Source organism: Volvox carteri (assembly GCF_000143455.1).
Source record: "Volvox carteri f. nagariensis unplaced genomic scaffold VOLCAscaffold_8, whole genome shotgun sequence".
NCBI lineage: Eukaryota > Viridiplantae > Chlorophyta > Chlorophyceae > Chlamydomonadales > Volvocaceae > Volvox > Volvox carteri.
In genome coordinates this window covers 480803-494461 of record NW_003307551.1, presented here as the reverse complement: position 1 = coordinate 494461, position 13659 = coordinate 480803, and the positions used below count along the sequence as shown (strand labels likewise).

The 13659-nt window shown below is 51.8% G+C and overlaps 2 protein-coding genes across 2 annotated transcripts; both read left to right on the top strand.

Annotated features, from left to right (window-relative positions):
* Positions 1 to 280: 280 nt before the first annotated feature.
* On the top strand, positions 281 to 2388 carry VOLCADRAFT_88171 (uncharacterized protein; the record flags this gene model as incomplete). The annotated part of the gene is made up of 3 exons (XM_002947956.1): positions 281 to 913; positions 1542 to 1859; positions 2011 to 2388. The coding sequence occupies 3 exons, from the start codon at positions 281 to 283 to the stop codon at positions 2386 to 2388; spliced, it is 1329 nt and encodes a 442-aa protein (XP_002948002.1).
* Positions 2389 to 8987: 6599 nt separating this feature from the next.
* VOLCADRAFT_88170 (uncharacterized protein) lies at positions 8988 to 11722 on the top strand (the record flags this gene model as incomplete). Its single annotated transcript, XM_002947955.1, has 5 exons — positions 8988 to 9656; positions 9783 to 9821; positions 10215 to 10229; positions 10688 to 11005; positions 11345 to 11722. 5 exons carry the CDS (start codon positions 8988 to 8990, stop codon positions 11720 to 11722), a joined length of 1419 nt encoding a protein of 472 aa, XP_002948001.1.
* Positions 11723 to 13659: the final 1937 nt, after the last annotated feature.

Below are 13659 nucleotides of genomic sequence, written 5' to 3'. Positions count from 1 at the left end.
CCAACGGGCTACAGATGTTGAACCTCGACTAGGCAGGACAAGTTACCCCATCAATTTAGAAAGGTACTACACAACGTATTATAGTACATTAAGGCAATTACTCAATTTTATTGCTGCTTATTTTGGTGAATACGTGGGCTCCGGACAGTTGCGCAGTCAGCTATTTTAACAGCACCTGCGCCGTGCTAGACGTGCATAACAGCGAAATAGTTATATTAATAGTAAAGAGCAATTTGAGCTACACCTTCAGGCAGGGGCTTTGGGGTGGCTATCAGACAAAATGACCGTAACATTGCAGCCGCATTTCGCGCAGGACAGGCGTCCCCAACGTCTTTTGGTAGCCCTTATCGCATGTTTCATCCTCCAGCTTTATGATGCAGACGCAGCAGCTAGGCAGCTTTCTGGGCAGGAAGGTGGTGCCCTCTATCGGGCAGGATTTCAAAATGGGAATATCGGAGGGCCAGCACGCCGTTTGCTACGGGTCTCCGATCGCAGTCTTGAGGAGGAGAGGTCGCAGCCAGCGCTCGCTGCAGCCTACATGGATTCCCTGCTCGCGGACCCTGTGGCTGCACGGGCGAGGCTTGTCGGTGACTTCACCAAACGCAGCAAAGTAGCCGTGATCTACATGTGCTTCGAGCGGATGGAAATGATACATCGCGCCGTCCCAGCCATCCTCCGCAGCGAGGGCTTGGCTGAATTTGACTTATTCATTTCCCAGGACGGTGGAGCTGCGTCTATCTTCGAGAATGGAACCGTGTCCAGGGACGCGCCGTTCGTTTATATTCGCCATCCAGCCAACCTTTGTACGGGTCTGCACCATTACTTTGTCAAGGCTTTCGCTTTCGACATTATGGGTTACGACATTCTGTTGATCGTGGAGGAGGACAACGTTGTACATCCCCAGGCACTGCAGGTACGTTTGTGTTAGCTGGCTGCTTAAAAGGCCAGCTACTTAAGAGAAAAAGCTTACCTGGCAAATAAGGATGAGATAGCGACTGAACCGATAGTGAAGATGTCGAGGGTTTCCCTTGGGGTGTAATAGTCGCATGTAGTCCGTTTGAGGCGCGCGGATCAGATGCCGTACGATAGTAGAGGTTCCTTCATAAGAGGATTACCCCTTTCGGAGAAGCCCCTTTCGGAGAAGGATTACTACATATAGTCCTGGCCGTGAGCGGGCAGATGTGTAGGGGTATATGTGAATTTAATATCGAGGATCATATTAATGAGGAATAAACGAGGTGTGTGCTGTACTGTACGACAGCACCGACAGCTTTTGGTGCGGTAATACATAAGCAGCGGCACGGCAACCACTAAAACGCTAACACATGATGGCCCCAACCTTCATTTTTTCCTTCCTTTTCCGGCGCCTTGGCGAAGGGTAGCCTAGCTGGCAGCACACAAATGTCTGCCAGTACGCCGCTTGCCTAATCGTCCTTTCGCCAAGTGCCTGAAGCATATCCGACCCAGCCAAATCCATACATGCATTCCCTCAATCCATTAATGTTGTTCTTTGTCCCGGCCCCACCCCACGTACCCGACAGCTGCTCCGCCGTATGGCACAGCTATCAGTGGCCGAGCAGGATATTGGCATTGTGAGCTTGCTTGATCTGGACATGTCACCATTTCTGGATGCCGAACGGTTCGCCGAGGGCCTTATCCAGACAGTTGGGCATATGGGTCATTTATGGGTCTTCGGCCTGCACCGCGCCAAGTACAATGCTGTGCGTGCCTGCTTGCGTGACTACTACGAGGTCATCAAGGGCCATGACTACCGTGTGAAGCATTTACCTCCACTACGCGACGCGATTCAGGGGTTGATGAAGGAGGAAGGCTTCCCAGTAACCACCGAGCTATCGCAGGTGTGAATCCAGGTTTGGTTTTGCGTAATTTGCATTTCGGAATCTGACGCTTAGCTGAATATCTTGTACTTAACCATGCACTGTCACATCCTGATGCCCACCTAATCCCACATCGAAGTCCGAAACCGAAACCCACACCTGCGCCTCACAGGACCGCTGGTTTATCAACTCTCTATCGAAATTTGGTTTCACGAAGCGCTACCAGACGCTCTTCCGCTTCTTCGAGCCCATCGGTAGCTACGGCCTGCATTTCCATATGAACGAGTCGCTATTCTACGAGATGTTTGGGCGTGGCATGTACGGTGGTCGCATCGATCCAAATGCTGCATTTGATGTCACCAAGGATCCCGCCGATGGTGACGCAATCAAGGCCACCGTGCAGGAACGGTTAACAGCCCTGTTCAACAAGCACTGGGCCGGTGCTGCGCCGCCGCCAGATCTGATGAACACCACGTACCATGGCATCCTGGAAGGCCGGCTGAATGGTCTAGAGGTCGTCAGGGACATCATGCGCGGACCGCATCATTAGAAGGCAATTATCATATGCAAGCGATTGCGCGCCCATCATGCATGGCCCATTGTGTACATGGATACAGGATTGGCGTGAATCTTATTCGTTTCTGTTGGGAAGATCTCTATAGCCTTCGCATGGTAGCTAGGAGGCCTTGAGGCATCGGACTTACTTAGCTACCGCTCCATCTTGCCTGCCTGCGGTGTGGATAAATGCATCCCAATGAATGAACCTGCTATGTTATTAGGTCGGCCGTGCGGTACCAGTTGTGCAGTACCAAATTGCTCCATTGAAGTGGAGTTAAGAGTCCATAGATTTGCGTCTAGATGGTGCGTGTGATATCATTAGGCACTGTGGGCGCCTGTCTGTCTGCTGTTCCCGTTCCAAGAGTAGTAGTGAGACATAATAAGCTTCTTAGGGGATAGACATGCTATGTACGCGTTGGCTGACAGACGACTTGTGTACATGTACCTCGTTTTGTGAATAGTACGTTCTGCGGCCCTGAAGCTTTATGTTGCAGTCGGTATGCGTGCATGTACAAACTGATACACACGTACACGTACACCGTTTCTTGGACCACACACGTGCCACTCTGTGCTGCCATCGGTGGGGGAACGACTCGGGGCTTCCTCTGCGCGCTGGGCGCTTCACGGGGTTTAGCGGATGGTTGCTTGGGCATCCATCTATGAGTGCCTACCTTCGTCCAGGGCTTCATTTGCATGCATGGTAGCGAGCGAGCTTGAATAGTGTGGGTTGTATGCTGCATGAGCGTAAGGAGTTTCCTATCTATCCCATTAATGTTGTTGGCAGGTGGCGACGAGTGTTTGAGATGTGCATGCTTCCAGCCAGAAATCAGGTGCCGTGTACGTTGCAAACAGCACTATCGAGTGCTAATGCTTGGCTTTGCAGGGTTTAGGTAGGTTGCCCCAATTTGCTGATCTAGTCCTCGTCAGAAACGCCCGTGTTGTCGATATTGTTTCGTGTAGTATACACATAAGTCATATGACGCAGGGATACAGGATTGTCCATCGACGCATAAAGACTGCCGCGGGACTATTGCCTGCGTGATGAGTACTGTTCACTCCAGCAGGCAGCAAGCAACGCCCAGAACGACGGAGAGCTGGGCCTTTTGTGGAACTGGTGGCGATGTGTGTTGATGATGGGATGACAGCCATCCCACAAAGTGTGACGATTTGTGCCACCTTGGTAAAAATGAATCTGCTGCGGGTCGCAATGGATTTGAAAGGACGGTCAGATTACATTTTAATATATATCAGATCAGAAGATTACCTATTTCGTCTCGGTGCTTTCATTCGCGTGCGTGTGCAGATTGACGGCCAGGCGGCTCATTTGCTTGCCTGAAGCTTAATTGGATAGCAGGGCAGGAATGTGCTGACGTTTATTGCAGGCAAGGCGGTGTTGTGATTTGTCAAGAGTTCGTCCCATGCGCCTATCTGTGCCGGTTGGGCTTCATAGCCCAGGTATGACTATGCTACCAAGCCAGCCAACTTCATATGCTTTGGACTCCACACCAGGCGCACAGTAGAATTACAGTCCCTGAAAATTTCTAGCATGTGCATGACCAGCAGCTAGCCATGAAAGGGGAGCGGAATGTTTTAAGATTGACTTCGTAGCTTCAAAATTTTGGATCCTAAGCAAACGAGCGTATTGGCCTCGGATGTTTGAGGTGTTTGGCACGTTGGGCATCATACGGTTTTCCTGTCATTGTTTCAGTTACACACACGGCTGCATGTCAAGTCGCCATGTGCAGTTTTATTCTCATTCGTCTCACACGCACATGAGGCGACGCATTGACCGGGTAGACTTCAGACCTCAGGAATCTGCACGGTGCCAGGTCAGGCCGGCGGACGCGCCAGGGAAGACGTATAGGCCATGTGTTAAGCAAGTGGCCGCCAGGGGGCCACTCTCTCCCCCACACACGACTCCCGGTCATGACTTGTAGGTGGAAAATTCAGCTGAGTCTTGGGGCAGCTCTGTGCGTGGCCACCGAGGATTCTAGTAGGCGAGCTAGGGTTTGTGCGGGTTTGTTCCCGGACGTGTCCATCCGGGCAGATGATGCCCGCGACCGCAGAGCATGGAGGCAATGGTGGAAGGCTGCGCCGTGCAAACCTTGCTTGCCAGTTTCATCGAGCAACCGCATCCCATGAAAGTGTCGAAGAGGTGGAGCGTGACTGTGCAATTTGTGGCAATCTCTTACCCACTGGAAAGGCTCGGCTGGCAGGGTTATGTGGTTATGGTTTATGGTGGAAGCTGGAGTACGTGAGCATAAGACACCCCTTGTGGACAGCAAGCGCGTCTCTGTACGGCTGTACGCAGACGATGTTAGTCTGCTAGCGACGTCACTAGAGCGAATGTCTGAGTTGCCACATCTTGTGGATTGCTCTGCGAAGCCTTTGGGATGCGACTAAATGTCTCAAAGTGTGAAGGGCTTGTTTTCACATATGTTGGCACCAAGCAGTCGGAACTTTGCGAGAGATGTCAACAGTTACGACTATCTGTAACACAGCAAAGGCGTAACACGGGATGCTCAGATTGGCCTTGTGTCGTTACACTATCAGGCCAGGTAATACCTGCCAAAGATAGCGTTCGCTATCTGGGCTTGATATACGGGCCTGAACGGCCTTTTGGTGCGTGCCGCCAGCAGTTATGTGATACAGGACGCTCCGCTATGCTTTCCTTGAGCGCAAAGCTGGACAAGATGAAGCTGTTCGGCCCTGGCGTGCGAATGCGGTGCTTTGCAACACAAGCCCGCGCAATTCTGTTGTATGGCTGCCAGGCATGGGGCCCTTTTGCGCTGGCAGAGGTCGTAGACAGGGCGGGAAGGCGGCGGGATAATGCCAACCTTGCGAAAGGCATGTTCGAAGCTTGTTTGAAGGATAGCGCAGTCCAGCTGCAGATTATGCTCATGAGGCAGGTAGTGGGGGCGGCACGGCCATCCCACCGGTTGTTGTATGCGGGGTTGGCTGAGCTCCCCCTGCAGTATTATATGGTGAAACAGATCCTCCGTTTCAAAAGCAAATGGGGTCCATTGCTCATGCAGTCTTCTGGCAGGAGATAACCAAATGCTCAGACCAATCCGGAATGGGAGGGTTGGGGAACCTCAGTGTTACGACTGTTTTCCTTCTTGTAGCGCAATATTTGAAGCGGATTACCGCAAGAAGTCGTGGGGGTAAAGAGCGTGTCGACTGGTTGTTGAGTAGGCCTCTCCCCGGCACTACAGGAGCGTTTGATGAGCGGCTGGGACCATGCGTGCCTGACTGTCTTGCCAGAGGAGTACCCATCAGATGGGAAGCAACCGAGAGTGCAGATGGCGAAGTATATGCACTGGAATGGGCTGCCCTTTTCGGGAGCCGCAGCCGTTATGTGTCCAACACATGCTAAGGTTTTCATTCCGCGTTTAGCACATCGTAAGCTAATGCAGTTTCGTTTATGTTGCTGGGCTTTGGAGGCAAACAGAGCACGAAGGGGCAAGTACCATCTCCCCAGGGAGCAGCGGTTTTGCCGCTGTTGTGGCACCAATAGCCAAGTCGAGGATGAAAAACGCGTGTTATTGGAATGCCCCAGCCTATAATGATGTTTGTGCGTAAGAGGGATTTGATTATCAACAGAGCATGTTGGAGGCCATGAAATGGGAGCGAGCACGTCTGGCGAAGATGTTGGAACGTATGTGGGCTCACCGCAACTCAGTTATCCCCTATGGGCGCTAGTCTGGGCTGATAGTGCGGTGTTTCCTTTTCCCCGTGGCTTTTAGGCGTTGAAATATTGCCCTTGGAACTTCGGCTCGTAAGGGTAGTTTTACAGGTATGGGGTCACGCACCCCCAACCATGTAACACACACACACACACGCGCGCGCACACACATACACACACACACACACACACACACACACACACACACACACACACACACACACACACACACACATCGTCTTGAGTATCAACCAGATCAGCTAGTGTCTCAATGAATAGTCCAAACAACTCCGTAGATAGAAGACACCCTTGCTTCACTCCTTGCTTAGACTCAAATTCTCCTCCCACTTTCTCATTCACCCTGGACACCTTCTGGTACACTTTTCTAAGAGCATCTGGCATGGGGCCGCCAATCCCCCCTTCCTGCAACCGAAGCCACATATGCTCACGAGGCACCCTACCAAAGGCCTTCTCAAAGTCAATCTGTACTATTATCAACGGCGGCTGCCCCGTGCTCCTATGCCGCATGACCAGGTGTTGCCTGACAAAGGGTTCACGAGCGGTACCCAAACCCCGCCTGAAACCCGCTTGAAAGGGTGCTGTAAGTCCAGTGCTTGCCAGCACGTACCAGATGGTTCAGAAGCACTGATGCATAGCACTTTACAAGTGCTCCTCCAACTGCAATGCCCGATAGTTTCCTGCCACCAACAGGTAACCCTACTTCAAAATTGGGGATACCACCGTTTTTTTAAACTGCTGTTGAAGGTCGCCAGTTGCCCTGATATGCTCTAACAAAGCGTGCAGCACTGGGACAATGCAGTTTACCTCCGGTCCCCGCCTGCCCTGCTTGTCCACCTGTGGGAGGCGTGCATAAAGGTAAAATTCCGACGGCGCGACAAGCCCATGTGCCTTTCCGTTTGGTAATCTACCGACAGCGCGCGCTACCTCCTCCAAGGTGAAAGGCTCATCCAGGATGCTGGCTGCCCGTGCCCTCCTGTCCACGACAGTCCGACATGCTTGCCAAGCACCCTCTCCCAAAGGGGCCCCAGAAAAATTTAAGGATGCGAGTTAAGGATTCGATGTGCACCTTCAATAACCATCTCCCCAACTCCTCCATTTAACAAGGTGGCAAAGTGATCCCGAATTACATGCAAGTCATCAATTGCACAACGCTCCCTGAGTTGCCCTCCCAAGGCCCGCCATAATGCGCGCTGGTCGTGCCTGCACCTAGCCACGAACTCATGCATTCTCTCTGCATTGTATGCTGCTCGGACACAACGCTTGGCGCGATTTATTGCGCTGCATGCCTCGCGAAGCGCTTCCCACAAAGGCCCTGACTTGTTCCCAAACCTGCCAGGCCCAGCCGCACCCTGCAAGCAAGCATGTGTTGCCGGGCGCTTTGGCATTCTTCATTCCACCATAATGCACCATCCCCCGCTTGCGTACGCTCAGGCCTGCGACCCGCAAACACTTGAATCAGCAGCTCCCGCAGGAGGGTACTAATGCGCTCCACTGACTCCGTGCTGTCGCAGGTCCCATTCGATAGGTCCGTGTTCTAACCCATTTAGTGCATGCATGACCCACGATCCCTCAGTAAACAAAGCAGCATAGTCACGATAACGGGAAATTTCAAACACTGCTCGCTTCTTTCGGCAGCACCCTGCGGCACTCGCCTCGGTTCCTCCCACAACTAGATCAAGCACTAGCATAACTGGACGGTGGTCAGTCGGGAACCAACCATCTAGCGCGAGCAGCTCACCCACCCGCATTCGAAGGGCAGGACAGAGAACACTGCCGAAGCAACAAAAAGATCGATCGTGCCCGCAACTGCTTTACCCTTAGGGAAGGTCAGACGACCCTCCAAATCCCCAGAAACAAGCCCATTTAATACCAGCAGTCCATCTGACCGGTACAGGGCACCCAACTGGTGCCCAGCAAATTTGCAGGGGAGGTCCTCACTCCTACATCCAGGCACGACTCCATGGCAGGGTTATAGTTGCCGATGCTTCGCGGCCGCTGTACAGCACATGCGCTGGAAATCTCCGACTAATACCGCAATGGGATGGGATGCACCGACCGGTGTTACGCTATGCACGCGTATGACGCTCAAAAATTGAAGTTTGTCACCCGATAAAAATAGGATCATAAGGTGAGGAAACTTTAATTGACTGGAATTGTTGCTGCGAACGCAAAACCAAGAGCTGTGGCTGCTCGCCTTACGACGGTGGTGTTGAATCCAAAGTTTGTAACGAAAGGACAGAGCCGTTCAAATGGAATCAGCGCCAGAAGGTCTTATGGCAGAAAGAATTGCTGCACAGGCGAGGCGCCGCCAAAACGTAAGCCTTAGGCGAAGAGTTAGGTGAAGCATGTTTGCGCTCCATCAAGCCATGGTGTTAGCACATGGATCAGGTAGTTGCCCTCATCTATTATCCTTCCTAAACTGACACGCACCTCAAAGATTTTAGCAGCTGAGTTTAACAATGCCAACTGCTAAAACGCGTAAAGGACACCATTTTTAGGTGAGGAATTTGGCAGGAAAATCATGCCTTCGAAAATTCTACGGTGAACCCGCAGCCAAAAGGAGCTCGGCTTAATTTCGGTTGAGTGTCTTGCAGTACGAGCCACAGGGTTTGTGGACCTCTGAAGCCAAATCTCACAAGACATGACTTTCAATGCTCAGATTCAACCACTATAAATTGCTGATGCTTGGGCTGAAATTAGCTTATGCGAAATAAGCTGATCATGCCTCAGTTTTGCATGCAGACCGGTATCGCATACCGGCCAGTGTCAAGGAGGATTATATAGATGCTGTAGCGGTATGATATTCAAGTCATCGATTCCACAACAACAGTTAATCGCGTAATCCATGCAGTCATCAGTCCTGGCGTTTCCAGGCGTCCAACGAAATGGCCGCGACTTTGCGGCTGCGCTACGCTCACAGCTTCTGCCTCCATTGCAGATTACTATTTGCGGCGTTCCTTGCATGTTACGCTGTTCAGATCTATATCACAGCTGCGGCGGCAGGCCCGCGTTTTGACAGGCGGGAGGCTGCCCTTCACGAAAACGGATACCAAGGCATCTGGGCAGCAGCAGCCTCTGAGCCGAAGGCCGCGCAAAACACTTTCGGAGGGACAGCACAGGCTTCCGATCGCGGTCTTGAGGAGATGTCGCAGCCGGCGCTCGCTGCAGCCTACATGGATTCCCTGCTCGCGGACCCTGTGGCTGCACAGACGAGGCTTCTTGGAGACTTCACCAAACGCAGCAAAGTAGCTGTGATCTACATGTGCTTCGAGCGGATGGAGATGATACACCGAGCCATTCCTGCCATCCTCGGCAGCGAGGGCTTGGCCGAGTTTGACTTTTTCATTTCACAGGATGGCGGCGCCGCTTCTATCTTCGAGAATGGAACCGTGTCCATCCCCAGCGATATACAGTTCGCCTACATTCGCCATCCAGCCAACCTTTGCACGGGTCTGCACCACCACTTTGTCAAGGCTTTCGCTTTCGACATTATGGGTTACGACATTCTGTTGATCGTGGAGGAGGACAACATCATACACCCTCAGGCGCTGCAGGTACGCTTTCAATATGGGTGATGCGCGGCAACTTGATACCCAACCTAAAGTGAAGCGGGGTTGAACTGTTCGAACCGCACGCGCACATGTTCACTTTCCAACATACGCAGCGCTGTGGTTGCCTAGGAACAAGGCGCTTTCAAGGCGCTTTACTTAGCCAGGCAGGTAAGCATGCGCAAGCCTGCCCTGCGTGGGGGCCGAGGTGTGGCATGCGGTATATGCAAGCAGATTAACAAGTTACGAATTACAAGTTCCGCACAAGTGAGGTTCTCCGTAAACGCCGGGGGTGCCATGGACGGTAAATCTTTTTTAGTTCGGTTACGTGGTGGACCATCATCGTCTTCCCTCGTCCGCTTGAGCACGGAGCGCCTTAGAGCAACGTGCCGGGTCTCCCAAACTTCCGAGAGGAACCTGGCTAGTGCCAGGAGTGGGGCCTCGGTCATAATCGTGCGCATGTCACGCCCTTGAAACGCGAGGTCACATTCGTACTTAGCCCGTGTACTAGCGTACGCCGGGCATTCCACAAAAGCATGCATTTCGTCTTCAACCGCCCCGCAGTTGCAAAGCCTGCAGGTGCGCGCTGTGCACTCACGGCCGTTAATCTTTAATTCCCAACAGCCTAACCGGAAACGCATAAGCACTTGATGTAAACGTTGGGACATGGCGGTTCCAGCGTGGGCCAGCCACTTATGCCGCGTACCCCTAAGATGGGCCGCCCCCATCATCCAGTTCAGATAGCGACATGCCTTGACACCGGTACTTCCACTTGGGAAGGTGCGTGGAGCACCTAGGGTATCCGGGCACTCCCAACGGGAGTCGAGCCTAGCGAACTCTTTAGTATGCTTCCCACTGGCAACCTAACGGTGGCGTAATCCGCTATGAGGTCGTCACCACGCAGACCGGCTCTGGGCTCAGCTCCAAACTCTTAAGGAATGCTAGAACCTTGCTCGTTTAGTCCTACGTACACTTATAACTCCGCTCACCCCGTTAATGCTGTCCTACCTACTGTCCCCAAACTATATCTCCCGCAGCTGCTGCGGCGGATGGCACAACTATCTGTCTCTGAGCCAGAAATCGGTATTGTGAGCCTTCTTGACATGGACATGTCGCCGTTCCTAGATGCCGAGCGCTTTGCCGCGGGCCTTATCCCCGTGGTCGGCCATATGGGTCATTTGTGGGTGTTTGGCCTGCACCGCGTCAAGTATGAGCTCGCGCGTGGCTGCCTTCGGGACTATTACGACGTGATTAAGGGTCATGAGTACCGCGCGAAGCACTTGCCTCCCTTACGCGAGGCGATCCAGGCACTGATGCAGGCAAAGGGCTTCCCGCCGACAACAGCGCTGTCGCAGGTGCGTTAGGGCGTTGTGTCGATATGTATGTCTGACCCACAGCGTTTTCCCATACGGATCGGCCGATGACCAATAACCCACATGCATGAACGCTTCGCTGACATCGGGGGATCTAGTCCCTATCTGATACACCAGGGCACGATCTCCAGATGACCAACAATGTACGGACGGCAGGTCCCACCCCGAGGTATCCTTTCAGCAAAAATGAAAGCATAGGATCAGGATTGATCATCAGCCAAGCCATTAAGTGTTGGGTGTACCTGATGATGGGAAGTAATCTGGGTCAGACGGACTGAACGGATGCTTGAATCGAACGCTTGCATTGGGGTTACCCCGCAGGACCGCTGGTTTATCAACTCTCTTGCAAAATTTGGTTTTGCAAAGCGCTACCAGACGCTTTTCCGCTTCTTCAAGCCCATCGGTAACTACGGCCTGCATTTTCGTATGAATGAGTCACGATTTTACGATATTTTTGGGCATAGCATGTATGACGGCCGCATCGACCCAAATGCAGCTTTCGATGTCACCAAGGACCCCAATAACTGTGAGGCCGTCAAGACCTCCGTGCGCGAGCGGCTAACGGCCCTTTTCGGCAAGTATCGGACCGGAGCGTCGCCTTCTGAAGTACTTGTGAATAACACGTACCATGGCATCCTGGAAGGCCGGCTGAATGGTCTGGAGGTCGTCAGGGACATCACGGGCAAAACGCATTATTAGAGGCAGAGAGGCATGTGCGCCCCCATGTAACGACGCAAATGCCAATCTGAGTTTCCCGAGTTACGCCTTTGCTGTGTTACACCCCACTGCATCCATCATGTTACGGTGCACATGCCTGGTGCAGCCTCAATCAAGTTTTGGTAGCACATACTAGGGCCGGGTGTATTAGGAGCGATCATTGCTCTAGGGTGAATTTGTCTCTTGTCTCATCAGGCAGCAGGATGCATCAATGTCAGGATTTCACGCACGGTACGCGTGAGCGTTAATGCTTTCGAGTTAATCGATGGTTTATGCAGGTGTTCGTTTGAATAAGTATTTCAGTATTGTTCTGGTGCTATGCATGTTGTCAAGCGGTTTGTATGCCAGCACTTCAACATGCACGCGTTATGTGTGTGTGTGTGTTACATGGTTGGGGGTGCGTGACCCCATACCTGTAAGACTACCCATATGAGCCGAAGGCCCAAGGGCAATACTACAACGCCTAAAAGCCACGGAGGAAAGGGAAACACCGCACATCAGCCCAGACTAGCGTCCAAAGGGGGTAATTGAGTTTCGGTGAGCCCACATACGTTCCAACATCCTCGACAGACGTGCTCGCTCCCATTTCATGGCCTCCAGCATGCTTTGTTGATGATCGAATCCCTCTTCAGCACGAGTATCATTATAGGCTGGGCATTCCATTAACACGTGTTTGTCATCCTCAATTCGGCTATTAGTACCACAACAGTGGCAAAACCGCTGCCCCCTGGGGACATGGTACTTGCCCCTTCATGCTCTGTTTGCCTCCAGAGCCCAGCAACATAAACGAAACTGCATTAGCTTACGATGTGCTAAACGAGGAATGAAAACCTTAGCATGTGTTGGCCACATGACGGCTGCGGCTCCCGAAAAGGGCAGCCCAATCCAGTGCTTATACTTCGCCATTTGCACTCCCAGTTGCTTCCCATCTGATGGGTACTCCTCTGGCAAGACACGCGTTATGTTCGCGGGCACTAGGCGGCACGGCGTGACATCCATGCGATGGCGCAAAAGCCGTAGTATTAAACTGGTCCGCACAAAGGGCTTTATCATAGGGCTGCACAGTACAAAATGGACGGCTAAGATGGATTTAATGAATGGAACGATGGCCCATTAGGGCCCATGTCCTTTACCCTGTAGTCCTGCATCCTGCCGCTGTAACGCGTAAATAAAGAGCCTCGGATATACACTTATTATCACACGGAATAACAAATCTAGGCCATATTGGTGTTTCGCTGTTGCAAGCCTCACGAGCTTGTACAGCATCAGCAGGCCAACAGGCCATAAAACCTTTGAACCGCTGAGGTGGACTAGAACTTTTCAAGGTACATTCAACTAAATTTTTCAAGAGAGATCCTTAAAAAGGTTTGAGAAGGCCTTACATTTATGTCAAACTATACTTTCAAGAGCAGCAGCGGATTTTTATTCGACTGCCGCTGTAAACCACACCTTTCCACAAGTGATGCTCATGGACAATGATAAATATTTCCATAACAATTATTTTCTAATAATTTTTATAGCAGATTGTGTCTTCATTTTTGGCGTGCAGAAGGTCACCAATTAGCTTTTGCGATTAAGAATTTGCTTGGAGGACACGCCTCAGGAACAAAGGTCTGAATTTGCGAAATCATAACTTTTATAAAATATGTGAACAAATCATCAGCTTGTGTCGTAATCTACCCCGGAAAGTAAGGTTCCGGACCGCTGTACGACGGCTTCCAGAGCCTTTCCAGGCTCTCGCTATCGCACCGTTCAAGGGTGAGGGAAGACCAATTGCCCAGCTTAAATCAGGGAACATAGAACCATGGTTTGACTGCAAATAGCCAGAAGTCATGGCCTCAGGGGTAGCGACTTAAGAGCAAATGTTCGAAGTGCGTACTATAAACAGCACGAAAGTTAGTTTAGCAGTAACAAGTTTT